General features: G+C 43.0%; 1 protein-coding gene across 1 annotated transcript in view; it reads right to left on the reverse strand.

Annotated features, from left to right (window-relative positions):
- Positions 1-453: 453 nt before the first annotated feature.
- Positions 454-21519, reverse strand: part of CDH4 (cadherin 4) — a 570898-nt gene continuing 549832 nt past the window's right edge. Inside the window, exons 12-16 of the mRNA XM_067554133.1 lie at positions 17017-17250; positions 15242-15475; positions 8280-8419; positions 5550-5714; positions 454-2632 (exon numbers count right to left, since the gene is read on the reverse strand). Coding sequence (XP_067410234.1) covers positions 2426-2632; positions 5550-5714; positions 8280-8419; positions 15242-15475; positions 17017-17250 — 980 coding nt within the window. The 3' untranslated portion in view covers positions 454-2425. The remainder of the gene's footprint in view (positions 2633-5549; positions 5715-8279; positions 8420-15241; positions 15476-17016; positions 17251-21519) is intronic.

A 21519-nucleotide genomic window follows, 5' to 3' on the forward strand; every position in this document is an offset into this window, starting at 1 on the left:
GCAGGTACAAACTACGTAACTTGCAGGATGCTGTACAGAAAAGTTTGCTAGTGTGTTACTTTGGGCTCGGGGTGAGGTATGTGGTTAAAGTAAGCTAAGGTTTTCATTCTCTGCAAGTGCCAAGATGATGAAGGTTGAGTTCCCAACTATGGAGTAAATATTTTTGAAAGGCATCAGATACAAAATTTGTCATGGACCATACTTCATCCCAGATGAGGCATCTGCTACAACCTGTACCCTCTGAATAACAGTGACATGTTGCTGCTGCCATCGGAGTCCTCATTGTTTCCTGAAGTATTGCCCGCCATGGTTTTCTCTCCTCAAGAAACTTGTATGTAAATTTCTATTTTCTTGTTTTTCTTGGATAGTGAAAGGACAACCCAACTGGGAGTGGGGGCAAGGCGAGCACAAACTTGGTTATTAATAATATTAAAGATAGAGATTGAGTCCTCTCAAGCATACTTTTACCATATTCCATTTCAGACAGGACACATTTCAAATGCTCATTAATTTACAGAAATTGCATTTTATAGAAAATATGATACAATGAAATATAAAATGCACTAGGAGCATTTTAAAAATCTATAGACACAATTCTGCAGCCTAGTATTCCCTCTTAAACAATGTCTAGTCATTAGCACACACACACTTTCTCTCTCTCCCACTTCCCCCGTTTAACTCTCAGCATTCAATCTGCATATCAAAAAAGAATGATCATCCCCTGGATAATCACCTTCTGATACTGTGCACATTCTTGGATTTAAATATTGGAAAATATGTCTAAGCACTTCTACAATTTTTAGTGAACCCACTGCAAAATCGTCTGCAGAATATAAAACATAGGTAATCCAAGAGTTCATAGCACATGAAGTAAGTGGCTCATAATCCATTAAATGTGGTTTATATTACACATCCATGCAGTCTAAATCATTTTACAAACATTAGACATAAACCCACTAGTCCAAATCAGAAAAGGAAAAATGTAATAATAATAAGAAGAAAAAGGCTAATAACTATTTGTTATTGGTTAAACTGACCCTACATAGAAACTAGGTAGTATGCTACCATTTATAATACTGATGTTGAATTATGGATGCTGCAAAACTTCTTGCTTAATTGGCAACATTTGAGCATGTTAACCACAAAATACTTACGAGGTCCTTGTTGCTTTTCTTCTCCAAAAGACATTTACTATAGATAGAAGTCCCTACCCATCAAATATAAAGGACACACATTAGTTGGGTTACATGATGCTGTTGAGCTTTGGCTACTGATGCTCAAAGGCATTAATATTGTACTAGGCCTACTTTATACGAATGTCATGGTGATGTACTAACAAACTGTCCGTGTCATTAACACTGCCCTAGTCTTGAGGTTACTGATTATGCTATGTCCCTGTGTATGGTTAAGTTAAGAAAACAGCATTGATTTTCATACTAACAAGCATCATTATGGATGCATGGCAGCAACATGTAACCCAGCCTTTATTTACATTACTCAGTAGGTTGGGGGAGCCAAAAACACATCGATAGCAAAAAACCAAACAACTGGCCTTTGGTCATTTCATGATTTACTGTAGGGTTTATGCAAGGTCCGTTTCAGATTTTTTTTGTTGCAATAACCAAAGGCAGATCAATGCTATCGTTCTATGCAGCTACATCAAGTGTGACCAGGTTACAGGAGAAACCCCAGTCAATATTTTGCATCTGATACAACTGAATTATATACAACAATATGACTAATTTACCACCAGCTTAGGCTTAAAGATGGCTGTTAATATTTTTTTCCCCACCCCAAAAGTCACCCACTTAAACAAACAAACCAAAAAAAAAAAAAAAAAAAGGGCAAAAAAAGAAACAATCTCCACAGTTCCTTTTTTTAACTCCTTCCCAGCTAGAACTGGCTTAGGGTCATAGAGAGTGCTGCCCAAGATGGTTGAAACATTATTTTTGTATGTTTTTTTGATCACTCCTGAGATTGAAGGGAATCTGATACATGTACCAAAAGGCACTTTCAAATATATATATATATATATTTTAAAAACAGTGCTTCTGTTCTAAGAAATTCAAGTTAAGACAGAGTGCCTTTCACTCTCTTTAGTCATAAAGCGGATAAACGAGTGATATCCCAGCTGACATTAAAAAAAAAAAAAATGCAGCAGAGACAAGTGTTCATGCTAGACAGCTCAATGTCCTAAAAAACCCAACCAAACTCATTAAAAAAAAAAGAAAAAAAGAAAAAGAAAAACCTCCTAAATCACCACTAAAAAGAATACAGTCAGCAGGGGATATTAATTAAAAAAGCTGCCACTTCTGTACAGTTCTTGCTTCTTCGTTGTCTCTTTTTTTTCCTGTTTTCATCTTTTTTTCTAAATTTTGTCTTCCTTTTTTTTTGTTTTTTGTTTAAATAACAACATGAGGTCAGTTTAATCTTCCTCGCCTCCCCCATACATGTCCGCCAGTTTCTTGAACCGAGGTCCCCAGTCGTTCAGGTAGTCATAATCCTGATCGCCGGAGCTTGAGGAATTGAGGGAGCTGACAGAGCCTGCAGTAGAGCCACTCCCTTCGTAGTCGAAGACCAACAGGGAATCGTACGGCGGGGCTGTGGGGTCATTGTCTGCTGCTCTCAAACCCTGGGATTACAAAGAAACTGTAGTAAACAATGCTGTTTGTTATGTTCAGGGTATACACAGAGAGAAGGTAAATAAAAACATAAATACGCTTCCTGGGAGATTACATAACCCTACTTCATTTCTTAGAATTCAGCATGAGAACACACGAGAACCCCAAAACAGAGAGAGACAAAGCTGCTCCCTAAAACAGAGAGGTACAATTCACCCCACCTACTCTTGGCTGTCTGTCTGCAGAACAGAGTGCTGTTCTCAGATCGCCCCCATTGGTCTGCAAGCAGGATCAGGAACACCACTTCGCCACAACTCTGAAAGTGATACCTTGCAATTCCAACACTGTGCTCAATATACTGTACTGTTAATAGAACTCTTCAGGTGCTGTGATAATACTACTTAGATAGCCAGATTTTAGCGGGAGTTCTGCATGCAGTGGCCCCGATCTAGTTTAGGATGAGATTTTTGGGCTTCAGTGGTGAGTCTCTCACACATTTTGGAAAGATCTCTGTTCTTGTTTACCCTATACCAGTGCTTAATTTTTGCCGAGGCTGACCCCGGCACTTCTAGGCTTGGCAGTTCATAGCTCCGGTACTTCTGGACTTGCTGCATCAGTTATGAATGTAGAAAAATGGCTTGAGCCACGGCACCTCATTGCTTGATTCCTGGCATCCCTATCATTACAAAGTAAGCACTGCCCTGCATAGACTGTTTTATATGGCTACAGTTAGGGACAGGTTGCATTAGGCTAAGGGAGAAGTCATGGGATACAGATTTAATTCCAGTCTAGGAAAATAAGGGAAAAATAACAAAATGGAAAGTACCTAAACTAAGCAAAAGTTCCTCTTTATTAATCATTTCTAGAAACTGCAGTCAAGCTAAGAAAGGGTGGAATCAGTTTTACTGGACTCAATAATAGTGGAAGTGTATCTGCATGCACGCGTGCATAAAAATCAGTGAAAAGAAGGGGGGAAAGAATGTAATGAGAAGAATAAGAAAAAACCCAGCAGAAATTGATATAATGCTAGGATTAGAATGCTGCCACATTTATATTTCTGACATATGAAATGAATCGTGTTTGGTCTCAGAGGAAATAATGCATTGATTGGTTTGCAAACACACACTCATTCATTGTAAAACCGATTGGATACATTTGTAACACAAGTTTAAAACGGCACAAATTCAAAAAGGATGAAAAGTGCAGTCAAGCTGCAATAATCTAACGTGCTCTGCTCAGTTATGAGAAGTATTTCTCGGTTATGAAAACTCGCAGAGGCTTTGGTGCCAGACAGTGTTTGCTGGAGATGGAGGCATGGTCTAGTAAACTGATAGGGGTCTGGGAGGCAGGAGCTCCTGATAGATTTTGTGGCTGTGAGCGTGTCATTTAACCCCTCTGCCATAGCTTCTCCATGTGTAAAAAACTCTCTCTCATTTGGAAGCAGATGCTGCTTTCATTGAAGGCAACTGTGACACTCCTAGGCCAGTGGTTCTCAACCCATGGCCCACTTGTGGCCCAATTAGCACAGAGCTGCGGCTCTCCTGCATGCTAAAAAAACATTCAGTTTGCTGGTCCCGGCAGGGCCGGGGCTGGCTGAGGGGGAGATGGCGCCCCGGAGCCCTGTGGGAGCACTCCCTGCCAGCAGGGACAGCAAAGCAGTTCCCTGTGGCAGGGGAGGAGCTCAGCCGGCAGCTTGCTGATTTCTCCCGCCCTGGTGTCGAATTTGGCAGTGTCCCATCGGCACAGGTGACTGACCCTAAAAGTCCAGTTACTACGGGTGGGCGGGGAGAGGTGCTGGGTGCCCCTCCACCTCTGCTTTCTGAAAATGCCGTGCAGGGCTTGCTCTGCTCAGCCTGTTGGGTGGGGGGGTGAACTCTGTCCTTCCCACACTGTGGGCCCCAGTCCACAGCTGAGACTGGCAGCTCCGTGATGCTGCCTCCTGGCTCTTAATGCCTGTCCTCATTCTCTTCTAGGTGTGCTGTGTCCTGTTTCTGGACAATGATGATTTCCCAGGGAGGAGCAAGGCAAGTGGGGGGGGGGGAAGAGAAGGGAAAGGGGGAGTGGGGTGGGGTGGGGGACAGTGACTGAGAGTGATGTGGGGGGAGGGGAGAGTGCTGGATGTCTGTGCCAGAGGCGTTCGGAGATGGGGGACGGGAGGGTGAGGGGGCATACGCTAGCCACAGCTACATGTCACCTCTGGGGGGAGGGGGGTGGTGGTGAGCATGCTTCCGGCTGCAGCACAGCCTGGGCTGTCTGTAGCAGATGGTTCCCGCCTGCCCGTCCTGCTGGCCATGTCTGGACCCTGGAGCTCGCAGCCAGAGCAGGAGGCTGCCCTGCAAGTCCCGTCTCTGTGGGGAGAGCTGGTGCAAGATGGAAATTCGTCCCGTGGGGTCCCCCATGGCTCAGCAGGTGGGATCATCCTGGCCCCTCCCTGTCTGGGAGCAGGTGTCGAGGGACATGTGCCCGACTGGGCAGCCACAGAAGACAGGGTGGTATAGATAGTGTGTGGCTGCAGCCCACGTAACATAGAGAGAGCTGCGTATGTGGCCCATAATGGTAAATTGGTTGAGAACCACTGTCCTCGGCACTGAAACGGGATCAAGGTTAGGGCACAGGTCTTTGCAGATGAAAAGCTACACGCTCAGTATTGTGTTCTGGGTGAACCCAGAAAAGAAACCTTGGGCATCGGTGTTACAGTTTGGCTTATTTCTGCAGTCTTTGCTGGGCCAAGTCCTGTTTGCATTACTCACGTGAACAGTTCCATTGACTTCTAGCTGATTACTTGCCCGAGGAATGGGAGCAGGATTTTGGCCCACAGCGAGAACTGGAAAATGCGTTGGTAAATTTTACCCCAAGCATTTTGCATCAGTGGCACTAGCTGACTGTACAAGACTTAAGAAGGGATACAGAAAGCCTAAAAGAACAAACCTCATTAATAAAGTCACCAATGTCCCCAGGGTGGGGGATTACTGGTCTTATAGGATACTGGGGCTCAGCACCGATGGGTCTCTCATCCACTCGTCTGACTCCAGGAGCCTTGTTCAATACGTGATCAATAGTCTCTGGTTGCTGAAGTTGGCTTAAATCATAATCCTGGAACAAATGGAGAGGCACAGAGTGAAACCTAGAGCTTTTCATTGAGATTTTTCAAAAGACTCTACACTACACTGGCATATAAATAACTTGATGGGCCCAATCCAGTTTCAACTGAAGTCAATAGCAAAATTTCACCACCATATATATATATATATGGCCTCTGGCATCTACCTAATCTATAAATGACTCATGAAACTGACCCATGTGTGCTCCGTGAGACTAACCCCATTTAAACAAATTTAACACCTAAGTTAAATCAAATACATTTGACACACTGTGCATATTTAACTTCAGTACCCTATATCTTTGTGGTAACAACTTGGATTTATTGCATTTATGTGTATGTGCATATATGTGCAACATTTTGATCATATATATAATTTACTGTAAGAAAATCAATATTGGTAGCTGTATTATGTTTCTGTATTTTACAAAATTAAAAACAAAAATCTTGAATACCATTTATGGATACAGATCGTTTGTAATCAATATATTATTTTCCCATAGATCTATTCCTGTAAAAATGAGAGTATGATTTTACTATGTAACAAGCACTAGGTCATATTTCATATTCATATCTGTAATGGTATTTTGCTGCACTTCCTTTGCTTCCATTATTAAAGAATTCTTCCTAAAATCACACTGCAGTTGCTTGAAACCACATTTTTCAGCTGGTTTGAATGTTTATTGCTTTGTTCTGTTGGTAAGCCTGTTCCTGCTAGAGGGAAGTACCCTTGGATTTGGAATGCTTACATTTCCAGAAGCAATAATTATAAATAATTTCTCGAAGAGAGAAATGCTAATTATGAGGATTTGTTGAATAAGAGCCTTCAGAAGCCTTGGACAAAGTTCTTGACTCAAATCATCAAGGTGCATCTTGAGTATGAGACACTTCTTTCCTATGGATGTCAAAGGGGTTCTGCAAATGTAGGGAGACCAACTATTGGAGTTGACTCTGGATTCTGTTAAATGACTATGACTGGGCCCGCAAGTCCAGTGTTTTGACATTTTGCGCATTGTTTCCTTGTATTCTCTTGTCTATCTGTATCCATATATTGTTTCTTGTCTTAGACTGGAAATTCTGTGGGGCAGGGATTGTCTTTTTATTCTGTGTTTTTACAATATCTATCTACCACAATGTGGTCTGGTCCATGACTGGGGATCTTAAGCAAAGGAATATAAAAATTCCTTTTATGATAAGAATGATGCCAGAATAATGATAGATCTAAAGGAAAATGAAATTCCAAAGCAGTTCTGTTTGCCCTTTGTATTATAGTCCCTGGCCATATTAACTTCTGGAATAAATGGGCTCAGTTCCATTGACTTTGTTAGAGTTGAATCTATTTACACCAACAGTTAATTTGATACTGTGTATCTGTATGTATGAAGGTGCAAATGATTTATGCAGCCCACACCAAACAATTGCTGATAAATCATTTATACCACCTCATAGCTTTATGTATTCTATATGAACAACATATTTTAGAGGTCTATTGTAGAAACGGTTTAAGAGTTTTTAATCAGACTATTTCTTGTATATCTCCAACTGAAAAGCCAGGTACCTTAGTTGTGAGTTCAACTGTCCAAGGGTCAGAGAGAAGAAAATTAATAAATTTCTAAAGTCTCTACAATAATCTGAGATAGACAGAAAAAAATGCATAAGCAATTTACACTTGTACATGAGACCCATAATCTATGTACTATACTCATATTATACACACACAAATTGAAACTTCCACACATAGTATATATATCAATATTTTCTTTTGATCTATAGCTCTCTCCCTTCTACACAACATAACAACACAAGACACAGCTTAACTATAAGACAAAGCTTTGCCATTATAAGCTTCGCAGTGGAAAAGAAAATCCACAAACGTCTTTAGACATTTCTCACAAATTAAGGCCAGAAATTAAGAGAAATGAAAGGCACATTAGATACAATTAAGGTAATACAGGAAAAGCCAATAAAAAACTCTCAGCTCAAGGAAACCCTGGGGCCATAGGACCCAGGGGAGGATGGTATCTGCTATCTACTTTTATGCAGGTATCTAAAAGGAAAATGGGAAAATAAACAATTTTAATTATTGAAATAACAGAAATATAGTTTATATGTGAGTGTCAGTATATTGGTTTATCATCTTTTCCCCTGCAGATAGGCTTGTGTGGATCAATGCTGCATCTATCCCACATCACTGTCCAACATGCCTGGAAATGTCCCATCCATGGTGCGTTGTCCCAGCTACACACTATGGACCCAATCTGCGTCTTATATAGGCTTATGCAACACTGCTGAAGCCAACAGAGCAGCATAGGCATAAATGAGGAAGCAAGTTGAACCTGTGCATAAACATCAGTAAAAAAACCCATGTAGTCTGTAACTTCTAGTACACCTCTGTAACAGCTAATATAAACCTCATGGCTACTCCCTGGCCAGATCTGCCTGGCGGCCACTGCTTATCTAAACCATCACACTTGGGAGCCGAGTGAAGATATTGAGGTTTGTAAGATGCAGAGAAATGACTCTGGGCGACCCCAGGCTGTGTGTTCAGCTCTCCTCACCTGGTCTTCCTCTCCACCTCCTTCTTCATCATATTTCAGAATGTTGTCCCTCACATCATCTTCAGGGTCGATCAGAAGCTGCTTCGTATGCCTCTCCTTTTCCCTGCGTTTCATCCACACCACAAACAGCAACACCATGGCTGCAACAATGAATGACACGGGCCAGAGTAGTGAGATTTCACACAGCACACAGATGAGCTGCATCTGTTGAAGGGTTGCATGTTAAAACACCCTAATCCTTCACCTCTCCCCCATTCCATAACTGATGGAATATGGCTGTTCACAGAGAGTCACGTCCTGATTTATACACTCATAAGCAGCAGAGGTATGTGCCGTCTCTGTGCTATTAGTTCCATTTTATTGTGGCAACATAGATGCCAGTGGTAGCGGTTAATGCTGTTGGAACGAGAGCTGGCTGCATAACTGACTGGTTCACTGGTAGTTCCGAAAAAAAATAAAAATAAAAAATGTCATTTTGGGTGGAGCTGAAACCAAAACTTTTCCGAATTTTTTGTTAATCAAACATATCAGCCTGGCTGAATGAAACTTTACATTTCAGACGTTTTTAATAAAACCAAAGCAAATGAAGGACTAGATTCCGAGAGGCCAACCCCCTTTTACTCAATAGCCCAGGGGAGAGGATTTGCTCCAGAGATCTGGGAGAGTCAGGTTCAGCTCCCCATTCCAGATCAAGGGCTTAAACCCAGAGAAGTGCGCCAAACAGGCTATAGTACGGAGATTGGAGCTGCTCCACTTGGTATAAATAATTAAATATCCAATGGAGCAGGGACTGGACCCGGTGATCCGCCCTGCTCCCCTCAATGAGCGCCCTCCCTGCTGCATGATAGCATCATTCTGATTCTCTTTCTCTGACACAATGACCACTGAAATATTTTATACAAAATGAAACCTCTTCAGCAATCCACCGAAACCAACACAACACATTTCACCCAGTTCTTTTTGTAAATGCTAGAATCCTCTGAATGTTTGCAGGTGTAAATTGCAACCAAACAAGTCTGGAATACACTGTACACGCTGTAATTATAAGCATGGATTAAAAACTCCAGTATGATTGGGGAAGAATACTTACATTCTATTAGTACGCTTCATGCAGCTCTAGCCTGTTATTGTGTGTTACAAACATAAACGGGATAGATCAATGGGGTGGAGATTCCCCCAAAGCCCCTTGGTACCCATATTCCTTTAAGCATGTTGACTGAGGCCAAAGCTGCACAGAGCCAAATGCATGATCCAAAAGAAAATGAACAGAAAATGGAAGAACAGCAGCTTCCTCCCAGTGTTTGTTGTAAAATGCAAGTGCCTGCAAGAACTGGAGGCTGATGGGAAGGGGGAGAGAAGCTTGAAGATGTTAAGCAGCAAACAAGACACCCTCTCATGCAGAGCACCTTCCCACGAGTGTGGGATTTTGAGTGGCAAAACAATAATGCCTTTGAGTTTAGAAGACAACACCGCTGTGATTTTTTTCCCTTAATGATTGGCAGCTTGCTCAGAAGGCATGTATTGGGGTGGATAACAGTCATTCACTTAATCCAACTGGAATTTATTCTTTTTTTGGGGGGGAGGGGCTTTCTACATTTCCAAAATCATACTAACTGAAGTATTTCTGCTTGCTTGGAGAACAGATCTAAGAATCTTTCAAATCCGTTCAGGGAGTGGTGCTGGGTTTTGGGGAGCACAAAACCAATTCTGGTAACACAAAACTAAGTTCTTGAGGCATCAGATTTTATATGCCAGTTAATCTCCCTTGCTCAGATACTACAGTGATGAAAATAGGTAGACGATCCTTAAATCGCAGGAAGGTGTTTGCTACTTAAACAGCGTTACTTCCTCGCTCCATAATATTTTCCTTCGAAGCCCCATCTCTCGGAGGCTGTACTTTCCAAAAAGGCTAGTAGAGTGAGACACATTAGCAGCAACGAGCACTCTACCGGGTCTCCACTAATACTAGGTAATGCAAGCGCTCTCATTGTCAGCTTTAAAAAAAACCCCACCCTTATTCTAGTTTTTACTCAAATAATTGATCCACAGCTGAGAAAAGAACAATCAGATTATGGCTTGGGTCACATTAGCTTCACTAGGAAAAAAATGTGTTCTTAACTCGTGCTAGCTGACATGTGCTAACTAGTATGGGGTAAAATTCTAGTGAAGACAAGGCAGCTTGTAGTTTTAATACAAGTTAGCAGACTGGCATAAACCCTAGACTCCCTATAGTCTTTACCTCACCTTGCTAACTTGTGTTAAAACTACAGATCACCTTGTCTTCACTAAGATTTTACCTTATGTTAGTTCTCACATATTAGCTAACACGACTTAAGAACATGCCTTTTTTTCAAAGCGAAGAGACACCTGCCAGGAGAATGCAGGGTTTTCAGCTTCTATTTGGATGTTCTCGCTCTTCCCAGGTATTTAGCTGAGCAATGGGAATGAACATTTCATATTTTGCACTGTCTCGCTGTGGTTTTAAAAACATTTTTGCTCCTTGTCTCTTCATGGTGCCTCTGCATCACTTCACTGAGCACGAGAGGGAAAATGAGACAAACTCTGGCTGTGCGGCCTCCAAGGGACTTGAAATCAAGGCAAGCCATCCGACATCCTTTCATCTAAAGTGGTTAGGAAGATCTGAGCTCTTTCTTTTCTTCTGAGTGCTACAGTATTTATGCCCAACAAGAATTCACTGAAGTGAATAGAAAAGGACTGAACAACTAATTACTGCCATTGTATGCCAACTGGCTGCCATCCCTGCCTGCAAGCTAACAGAACTGTTTTCAAATAGTTCTGCATTTCTTTACAACTTATCCCAGATCTATTCTGGAGTAAAATAAAAAATTGGAAAAAAAATGTAACTCTTATCTCTGATGTAAAACCACTTGACTATTTAGCAGATGACTGAAGTCCTTTTCTTGTCTTTCTTTCCTCCAAGTCTCTCACAACAAGCTTCCTGCCTGGCACACAAAGACAATCTTACCATGGTTAGCAGGGTTTTATTTTAATGCTACTTTTCCATCACATTTTGGAAAAACGGTGCCATTAATGCCTTTACAGCTACCTTGAAAAAGAGACCTTCAAAGTGTCAATAGCAAATGTAGTGCATTCTCTCTCTCCTTCCTTTTATTCACCTGGCAGAATGGGAAGCTGTATTACTGCTGTTAGACCCATTTTCACTCTGCATGTAGTTTTTCTTGAAATCTATTGTCTTCACCCTTCACAATTTTTTATTGCATTGTTCTTTCCTCAAGTGTGTTATCCTGGCAGCTAATACGTCAGATATGAAGGGAAAAAAGCATCGTACCAAGGTAAAAGAGAGAAACTTTCTACCGCTTGCAACCACAGCTAGAGTATCCTGTTGCTTGGTCTGACTTATAAAGCTTGACCTGCCTGACTCGAGAATGGCGTTACAGAGCAAAAAAAATGACATGTGCCTTTTACCAAACTACTGTTCAGAGGTCACAGCATAAACCATATATTTAAAAATAAAGAGGTGAGACAGTAGGATGATGTAACCGAAAAGCTCTTCTCATCACAAATTACATTTTTCATCACTGATACAGCCCTTTGCAGCTCTTGAACATAAAAAAAGTCAATTAGAATGACAATGAATGTAAAAATAAGCTTTTGTAATAAAAACCGTAATTTAAAATGGGCTAATGTATCTGACAATGAAAAAGGAATATCTTAAATCAAGCATCTGTCAGCTGAAGTTAATTTTAGTCAACAGAATTTTCAAGTGTTTAAATCACACTTTTGAGCTGGATTTATATGGAAGGCAGCCAAAGGAAGTCTTGTGGTCTATTGCTTCTGTTACTTCTCGTGCAAAGTTTTACTATGCCCTCATTCTCTGTTTTGAAATCCACATTAAAGGCCAACATTTCATACAATGGGCTTAAATCAGGCCTGCAAACTTGATAAGCACACCCATCGTGCACCTGCAAAAATCCCATCCACCTATTACAAAGGGCAACTACACCAGGCACAGTGGTACTGTGCGTGCCTGCCAATATGTGCAAATGCAGGTGCAACTACTTGCACTTGCACCTTATGTTTATGCTGTTTATGTACAAAAGTGTTACAGTGTAGATGTAGGGATCAGCTCATCTGTTGTATTCCACGTAGATACTAAGGGACAGATTTTCTGAGTTGAGTGAGACAAAGTGTGCATCAAATATTATTATGCAAATTCCACTCTCATGAGGACGTGGACAGTCAGGTACATAACTGAGCATGTGCAGATGCAAATAGCCTGTTTTAATGCTCCACCTTGGCATTTGCATGTATAAGTTATGCCTACAACTGTGTGTGTTCCCATCATTGAAACTCTAGCCCTAGAGGATCAAGTGTATGGCTAATGGTGTCCCATTATATAGATTAGGTGGCATGCACAGCATAAATTGCTCTGCCTGCTCTCCATTAAACACATTGAGGGTAAATATTAAGTGTGATTTAGCACCAGAACTCCCATTAACTTTAACGGGAGTCCCACAGTTTCATCTTGCGCTTCCTGATGAATATTTACCTCTTTGTATATTTCAGTGCTTCTTTTTTATCTGCCCCGACTGTGCCAACTCCTGCTTGAAGTTATAACGAGATCATTTTTATTTTTAAATGTGTATACATTTAGTGAATGTTAGTGCTCAGGAGTGACAGAGCTGTTAGAACAGGGCATCTTCTCCTTAAACCACTGTGTGAAAGCCTCTCTCAGTGTTGCTCTGCAAAAATCCCGGCTACTCAAGTGCTCCTCTTCTACTGAATGTGAGACCTATCACTCTACCACCATGAACTGGGGGACAACCCTTCTTTAGATGCACATGCTCCTATGACTGTCAAATGTCACTGGGAGTTACACACTTGTAAAGAGGGAAAATATACTCCCACATTAAAGCCTCCTAAGCTATTCCGCATACAGAAGGTATAAAATCCACATTTGAACCTAAGACTCAGGGACAAATTATCAGGCCCACTTCCTGCCTCTGACTTTACGTGCTTGGTTTTGCACGTTCTTGGCATTGGGCTGCAAGAAGGGCTACGTGCCTAGTTATGGCAGGGGAATCCGTTTTAGTTTCACAGTTGGACCCAGACTGAGGCAGGGTGAAAAATCTGTCCCTAAGGCGGGAGGATACACAATGAGTCCGTGATGCTTTGCAGGGTCCCAGAACAAGAAAGAAGCCAAGCGGCAGGGTGCTGGTGAGACTCCTCGGAAATACAAGATACTTTCCACCCTTCTAAATATGCAATCTCAATTTTACCTACTTTTGCAGCTTCAACTTTTGTTTTGTTGTGTTTCTGAGAGTAGCCTCATCAGTTGGCGTAATGGGGGGGGGGGGGGGAGGAGAGGGAGGGAAGGATTTCAGCAGGTGTGTGAATAGCACATGCTTCTTGCTGACAACTACTCCAGCGGTAAGAGCTGTATGAAAACCTGAATTAGAATAGAGCCTAACAACAGAACTCCATTTCTGCCAGTCCTAGAACCAGCCCCAAACACAGTAATTCTGCAAATGACTGAAGGTGATTAGCTGGCTCGAGGAGTAAACGATAGTAGGTAGAAACCAAGCTTTTTTACAGGAGTTTTGGTGTTGCGTCACTCAGCATTGCGATGCCGAGCAGACTTAGGAGCCTAAGGCTCATTTTCAGTAGTGATTTGAGCACTTAGGAGCCTCTTATTCAAAGACAGCGGGACTTCGGCTTTTGATTGTAGTCTCCTAAATCAGTTAGGCATTGCAATGCTGAATGGTGCAGCCCTTAAATACCTGTAAAATTCTGGGCCAGGTAGTCTAACCTTTTGCCAGATATACCAGGCTTAATTCTGTTATGAAACGACATGCCCTTGCAGGTGAAGCTGACTCTCTCTGTCTCTTGCTCATGCTCAGTAGCTCTCTGGTGCTCGCCGTACATCTCTCTTTGCCCCGCCCATGTTTCTGTGTGCTATGGGTGGCCTGCCTCTGCCGATGCTGGAGCTGGCAGGTATCAGGCGTTAGGTGCTCTCTGAGCACACCTGCAGGGTTGGGCCTGGCTGGCATCCCCTCATCTGGTTTGAGAATCTCACTTTAGGGCCTGGGGAGCTTAAGCTTGAGACAGGGCTCATTAGCAGGGGAATGCCATCAGCTCTTGAGTGGCTTGCGAATGAGGATTGGAGGTATGTTCGGTACCTAGGGGATTTAGGTGCCGACAGGATTAGGTGACAGCTGAGCAGCAACTGTGAAAATATCAATGGCACCTAGATGTTGGACTTAGGCACCTACAGATGCAGATAGAGGCCAAAGTATCATTAAGGATCAGGGCCAAAGAGTTGTGGCACAGGGATTCACTCCACACTGCTTACTTTGTAGGGATGGCAGTTTGAATACAGGCGAGTGAATCACCAGCAATCTGGTCTGCACCTTCCACCCTTTGTATGAACCTGGTGTGCATCTTGAAAGCTTCCCCATCCGCGTGAGACAAGGGAGGGGGCAAGCAGGAAGGGAAGTGGAAGACCAACGCTTTTACAGTACTCCTCGGAGTGCCTCTTTCGCAAACAGTCGCTCCGGGAACAGTGTCACACAAAGGTAACTTGGCTTAGGCATGGACACAGAGGTGTGTTGAGTGGGTTGCTTGCCACCAGACATGGTCTGTTCTGCTCTGATACCTGTTCTCTATAACACATAAATAAATGATAATAAAGGAGTCTGAAGCGTAGCAGCACTGAGACCATGACTCACTGTATATATTTTGTCCACGACTTTGCTTCCAACCTGTTACTTCTCATATTGTTTGGTGATGCAGCTGCTAACTTGAAAGGAGACTATGCCAACTCAAATGACAGTACCGACTTGATGGCCCATTTTGTGCCCTCAGCTGAATTGTTATAGTGCAGTTAATTAGGAGAGAACGGAGTTTGGTTGCTTTGTGATCTACCAGAGGGATCTGCACAGAAACCAGAATGACTCTGTGTTACCTGCTGCACCACTTACTTAGTAAAATAATGATGCATATCAAGATGGCTACAATAGCACCCGTGCCCAGTCCAGCTGCAGCGACCGCTCCGATGGTAGTGCAGTCTCCATTCTCATCGCATGGACACACCTTCACTTTAATGATGGAGGTGTTGTATAAGGGAGGGTTCCCTGAATCCGTCACGACAATTGGGACATCATACACGCCAGCTTCCAGATACATTATTCGCAAACTGAGCTGGGCATAGTCACCTGGGGGACAGGGAAACAGACGGACAGAGAGATGACTGCAGCTCTGACTGGGCTGCTAAAAACAATATTAATATATAACGAAAACTCCACTCTCAGATTAGCTCAGTGAGGAGGCTAACCAGACTACAATACCCTACTCCAAACTGGAATCACTTGACCTTCAGACTGTTTCCCTAAGGTCTTGTTGAATGGTCAGCCTGCCAAGACGAACAGGATGAATAAGATGCGTCACACATGATTCATTTCAAAGTAATGCCACTTCACTAGCCTATTAACCCTGCTTGATGTCATTAGTAAACCAGTGGGTCAGTTGCTTGAATTTAAAAATGGTTGGCAAGGAAATAGTGAAGCCCGGATGATAATGCTGACATTGGCTGCACAGATTTGGGAAATCAATGGTAAAATGCCTTTGCATCTCCCCAGTTCTGGGTTGTACCAGGGCCACTATGCTGGGGATCTGCCCATATACGCTCCTGCCCCATTGTTTTTGCACAGCTCTATCCAGACATCCTACCATCTTATTTCTTCCTGCCTTTCCTTCCAATTGTTACACATCTAATGACTGTGAGCAGTGCTGGATTGGCAGTTTAGGAGACTGAGATTATGTCTACACTATGGGGACTACACCAGCATAGTATAGTGCCATAGCTATGCCGGCATAACCCCATAGTGCAGATGCAACCTACACCGATGGCAGGGGTTTTTCTGTCCCTGTACAACACCACAGCCCTCAGCAACAGCAGTTGCAAAGGTAGAAGCCTCCTCTTTTCATATAGCTGTGTCTACACTGGGGATTAGGTCAGCATAGCTATGGTGGTATGGGGTGTGTTTTTTCACATCCCTTGGCTGACATAGCTATGTCACCCTAACTTTTAAGAATAGACCAAGCCTGAATCTCTCTTTTCAGCCACTGGACACGTACAGAACAAGCAGCTTTCTCATGCACAGTGTCTCAAACCTGCCTTGGAGGGACCAGCTTTTAAGACAAGAGAGTAATCTGGTCTCCACGACACTTCCTGTCCTTTCCTTCTCTGCTGACACCGCCAATAAGGGGGCCAATTAGAGCCAAGTGAGGTTTGCACGCCGCAATCGAAAAATCCTTCGCATGCTGGTAATCTTCACACTTACCTAGCCCGCCTGGTTCCATGGTAAATTAAAAGGTTGCCTTTAAGCAATTATGGTCAGAGAAATGAACATTGATCGTGATTGTGGCTCATGACGATTACACTGGAACATAAGGAAGACTGATAATAGCTTTTTTCCCCTTGGCCATTACGGATGATTTATACCCAGTTCAGGCCTGATAACTGTTCATAATTATGAACTGCATTAAAAAAGCCAAGTGCCAGCGCTCTTAGAGTTATGCTACAGGTCTGATACAAATCATTTCTGATTAGCTAGCTTGTCTATAATGGTGCTCATAATGTGTTTAAAAAAAAGACCAGAGGAAGAAGTAGGCAAGTTTGGAAGTTTGAACCGGCACACGGTCCTCATTAGTGCATAGCTTTCCAAATGTCCTCAGGATAGCCTGCCCCATTTACCATTTAGCCTTGTTATGGTCCAGTTCCTCCTTACTGCAGATGGCACACTTGGCAGCTCGAAGACAAAGGGGCCAACGTTTGGATCGATGTCAGCATCTGCGGCTGTTATGTTGATGACATTCAGGTTTGGCTTTTCACAGATCTGTGCTTCCTTTGGCAGAAGCTCAGGAGCATTATCGTTGATGTCAATTAGATAGATCTGCAGCGTGCCAGTGCCACTTGCTGGGGGGATACCTGCACGGGAGAGGCAGATTCAAATGAGTAATGACAAATACAGCACAAGCGGTGGCATGCACAACGACGTTAACGTCCATTCCCTTGGAAAAAACCTTATCACCCTATGCACTAAAGGATGGATCAGGCCTGAAGGATTTTTTTTTTTTCCTTTTCCCCCTTACATTTCCTAGCAATTTTCTTGTCCCTGTGTGAAATCTTGCAAGATGTATCATTAAAACCTGCCAAGTTCTCATGAAAAATGCTGTTTCGTTTTAGTGAGTAAAACGGAGCTGTTCCATGATTTTATACCAAATCCCGTGTGACACAACTTCCATGTTAATTGTGCAGTTACAATGTGTCCTCATCAGACTGGGCAAGAGGCAGCACCAGTTGAGGATAAGGGAGGAGTCCCTAAGGCAAAACATCTGGTATTATTAACATTATAGCTATTCATAGTATTTAGTTGATAGGGGACCAGAGATGTTCAGAATTGAGCAAGGGCCTCGATTTCATAAAAGCCAAAGCTCAGGACCCAGGTCTTATTTTCTCTAAAAGTTTGGAGACATTCAAGTAAATGGTTCCAGGTTTGTTCACTCTGCTAGAGAAGGGCTGAAACTGCCATGGTTTTGTTTTGCATAAACTGGTTGATTAGGTTTTAGTTTTGCTAAACCATACCCAGGACCTGGGTTTCATTTTATTCAACCCCCAAACCAATAGGAAGGTGGGGCTGAATGATTTTTGCTAATTTCTGTTTGGGAGGAAAGGGGGTGGGGGAGGGGTGCAGCAAGACTGAGAGGGGAAAACAAGGAAGAAGAAAAGGATGTGGGTCATGGAAGAAAAGAAGTGTAACCCAATGGTCAGGACGTGCTAGGTGGCCTCCTCTCTGGCCATTCCACAGATGATATGGGTCTGTTACGGCTTTTAGACACAGAGTATCTGACTGCCAGATGCTGGGACTGGCCAACAGGGGATGGATCACTTGCTAATTGCCCTGTCCTGTTCATTCCCTTCAAAGCATCTGGCCCTGGCCACTGTCGGGAGACAGGAGAGTGGGCTAGACGGGCAATTGGTCTGACCCAGTATGGCATTTTTATGTTTTTAGCTCAAGCTGCAGAGACTCCTGTTTAGTTCTGAAGTCCTTGGTTCAATCCCCAGTTTATTGGTCCAGATTGTGACTGTCACAAAAACACATTATGATTCTACCTGAACCATGCAAAAATAGATAGCCCCATTAAATATATCATCCTCCTTTTCAACTCTAAACCTTGTTCCAATTAGCAGGGGTGCTGGGCATCTTCCTGACAGTCCTTACTCAGATGAGTAGTCCCATTGACGTCACTTGAACTATTTGCCTGAGTAAGGCTCAGTCATGTAAAGTTATCTGGATGAGGCTCTTAGTTTTTGTTTTACTTTTTAAGATTAAAAGCTGTCACTGTCCTGTGAAATCCTCTGCAAAGGTCTGGTTCTTCTGCTTTCCTAGCCCTGCATGCCTCAATAACCACCCCTCGAGCAAGAAAAACAGCTAGTTTTCTTTTAAATGGTTCAGTGTTTTTCATTTCCTCCCACCCCTGAACTGCAGGCGGTTTTGTTCCAGGTCTCTACACTACCTATTTCCTCAAACAGCTCTGCTTCAGTAATATTTTTAAGCTTATATTTTCAATTCATAGCCCCTTCCTTCCTAGTGCTGGTATAAAACAAGCTTAAAACCCACCACTTTTTCCATCATGCCATGATGCTTTCTGTTTGTTTAGGACTTCTCTCTGATGTTCCTTGTTTGTTTTCGCTGACTCAGGGGTCTCAAAGTCCCTGATGGAGCCCTGAAAATCCCTCTCCCATTAGTCTTAAATTTGCTCTTCAAACCTTTTACTATTCTTTCACCCAGGGAGCACTGCACAGGTCTCCCTTTAGAACAAACATCCTTAATCAACCAGGGAGGTTGCTACAGAGGGATACAAAACCCATGAGGCTACTAAGGCTGTATATGCAACAAAGTCATTGTTAGTATCTTCAGTGGCAAAGCACAGGTGATTTTTTCTGTTTGCATGATGCCCAGAATATCTTTAGGGTTGACTACAGACTCCACTAGTGATTCTGAACCTTTACAACACGGTTTAAATGGCCTCTAAAATAAGCTCCCAATACTAGGAGGTGGTAATACAGACGTGACTGAAATAATCTGCATTTGCACATGCAAAACAGATACTTGCAAGTGCATGCACGAATGCTGATGTATGCATGCAAGTGTGTATCTCCGTGCCCATTTACTCATTTAGCTGGTTCTTGATGTCCCTGACGTGCATTCAGGAGAGATTAAAACGATCAAAATAATGATTAAAAAATAACATATAGAAATTCCCTTTACCCAACAGCAGATAGTTTCAAATGGTTTCAGCTACTCTAGGGGAAAGGACAGGGAGATGCTGATGTTCTAAAAGGACCATGGGGCTGCATCCTCAACCGGTGTAAATCAACACAGCTCCTTTGACTTCAGTGGAGAATCTGGCTCCCTGGCTTGATTTAAGCCTTAAAATAGAAATGAGCCGGTATGGAAAAAGTTTGGTACCTCTAAACACAAGAGTCGAGGTGACAACTCTACATCTAGCCACAGTGTGAGGCACCACTGCCTTTTCCTTTTTCATGGTAATGGGTGCTCTGGAAGGCCTGCTCTAGCTAGCAGCATCAAGGCCTTGGAAAAGCCTGCCTGACCCAGGCAACGGCTTCTAGAGTGATGCAAAAATGTGATTTCATTTCATTGTACCTTTGGAAGGATTTTCTAGCGTATCCATAGACCTGCTGCCTGTTGGGGCCTTCTCCATGCAGGAGAAGGTAAACCTTTTTAAAGGACATTTCCCTGGGGCCTTATAGCACTGATTTGTCAAGTACTGGCAGAAACAAATTAAACTGAATCTGTGTGACCTGGTGCTGGGGAACCACCCACCCCATCTTTATCACTGTCACAGCAGACAATCCAAAAGGACCCCCCAGTCCCCTAGAAGCACATGGAACTAGATGGAGCAGAGGGGAGGCTGAAAAGGGATACAACGTGGAATAAAAATATTAAACTGATTATGATTTTCTTTTTAAAAGAAGCTGTGCCTGTGTGAACGTCTCCTTATTGTAGTTCAGGGAGAAATCATCTCTAACGAGCTAGTCAGTGGAACAGCTTATTAATCACAGACAGAAAATATCAAAAAGGATTTAACAAAACATAATGTTGTTTTGTCCTTCAAGGAAGGAAAATATCCCCCCCAACCTGCTTTGATAAGCATGTGATGACACAGCACATGGAACCTGGGGAGACATTTGAAAGGAGTCTATTAACCTAGACAAAACTTTAGCCATTACCCTAAGCACTCAAGACAGAATTTTAAATAAGGTGTTGTTGTTTGTGCATTTTAATGGCTGCAAGAGAACAGCGATAGATTCATTTTTCAAAATAAAGGAATTCATCCAGATTTCAGCTCTCCGAGCTTCTGAATGATAGCTAGAGAGAAGGTGATGTATGGGCTGCTTTTCTTTATCAGTATTACAGACAGCAAATGAGATAGACTCTAATCATGTTCCACCAGTGGCCAGCCTGGATTGCTGGGTGGGATGGTGGCAGCAGGGAGGGATCGTATTCCTTCTTTCAGTGAGGAAGGATGGTCAGGTGGTTCAGGCACAGAAGTGGGACTCAGTAGAGCCTGCCACAGACGTTCGGTGTAACCCTTGGCAAATCCCTTAATCTCTCTGCGGCACGTGCGCCTTCCATTGTCTGTCTCATCTATTTAGATTTGGGGAATGGCCTTTTGCAGCATGAACGTGTAGTGGACCAAGCATCATGGGGCCCTGATCTCGGTTGGGTGTTAATACAAACAGTAAATAATAGCCACCACTTTAGCCTCAGGCTTCTGTGGTGCAGTTGTCACCTTGTGCTGCTTGCCTCACAAGCAGTACTGCATGCTAGCGTACAGGGAGCTACTCCCCGTGGTAGGCAGGGGGTGAACGCTAACTGTGTGGGCTTGCAAAATCTGGCCCCCTTGCTACGTTGTGGAACGCTGGTGGTTCTGCTGCACCCACAGAGGGGAGGCAGGATTTGCCCATTGGTGCATTGAGTAACCATGTCAAAGCTCTTTACGCAGCTCTGCTTGCTCCCCTTGCTATACCCCAAATGCTACAACTGGCACTAACTGGAGGAGAGCCATGGGAATCAATAAGTGGGGGAGTTTCTACAGGACAGTGAGCATCTCCGTAACAAAGCTTACATTTTATATAGTGGCTTTCAGCCTGAAGGATCCCACCAGGCAT

The sequence above is a fragment of the Emydura macquarii genome, unplaced genomic scaffold, assembly GCF_026122565.2.
Source record: "Emydura macquarii macquarii isolate MOO-44397 ecotype Brisbane River unplaced genomic scaffold, CSIRO-AGI_Emac_v2 contig_1483, whole genome shotgun sequence".
NCBI lineage: Eukaryota > Metazoa > Chordata > Testudines > Chelidae > Emydura > Emydura macquarii.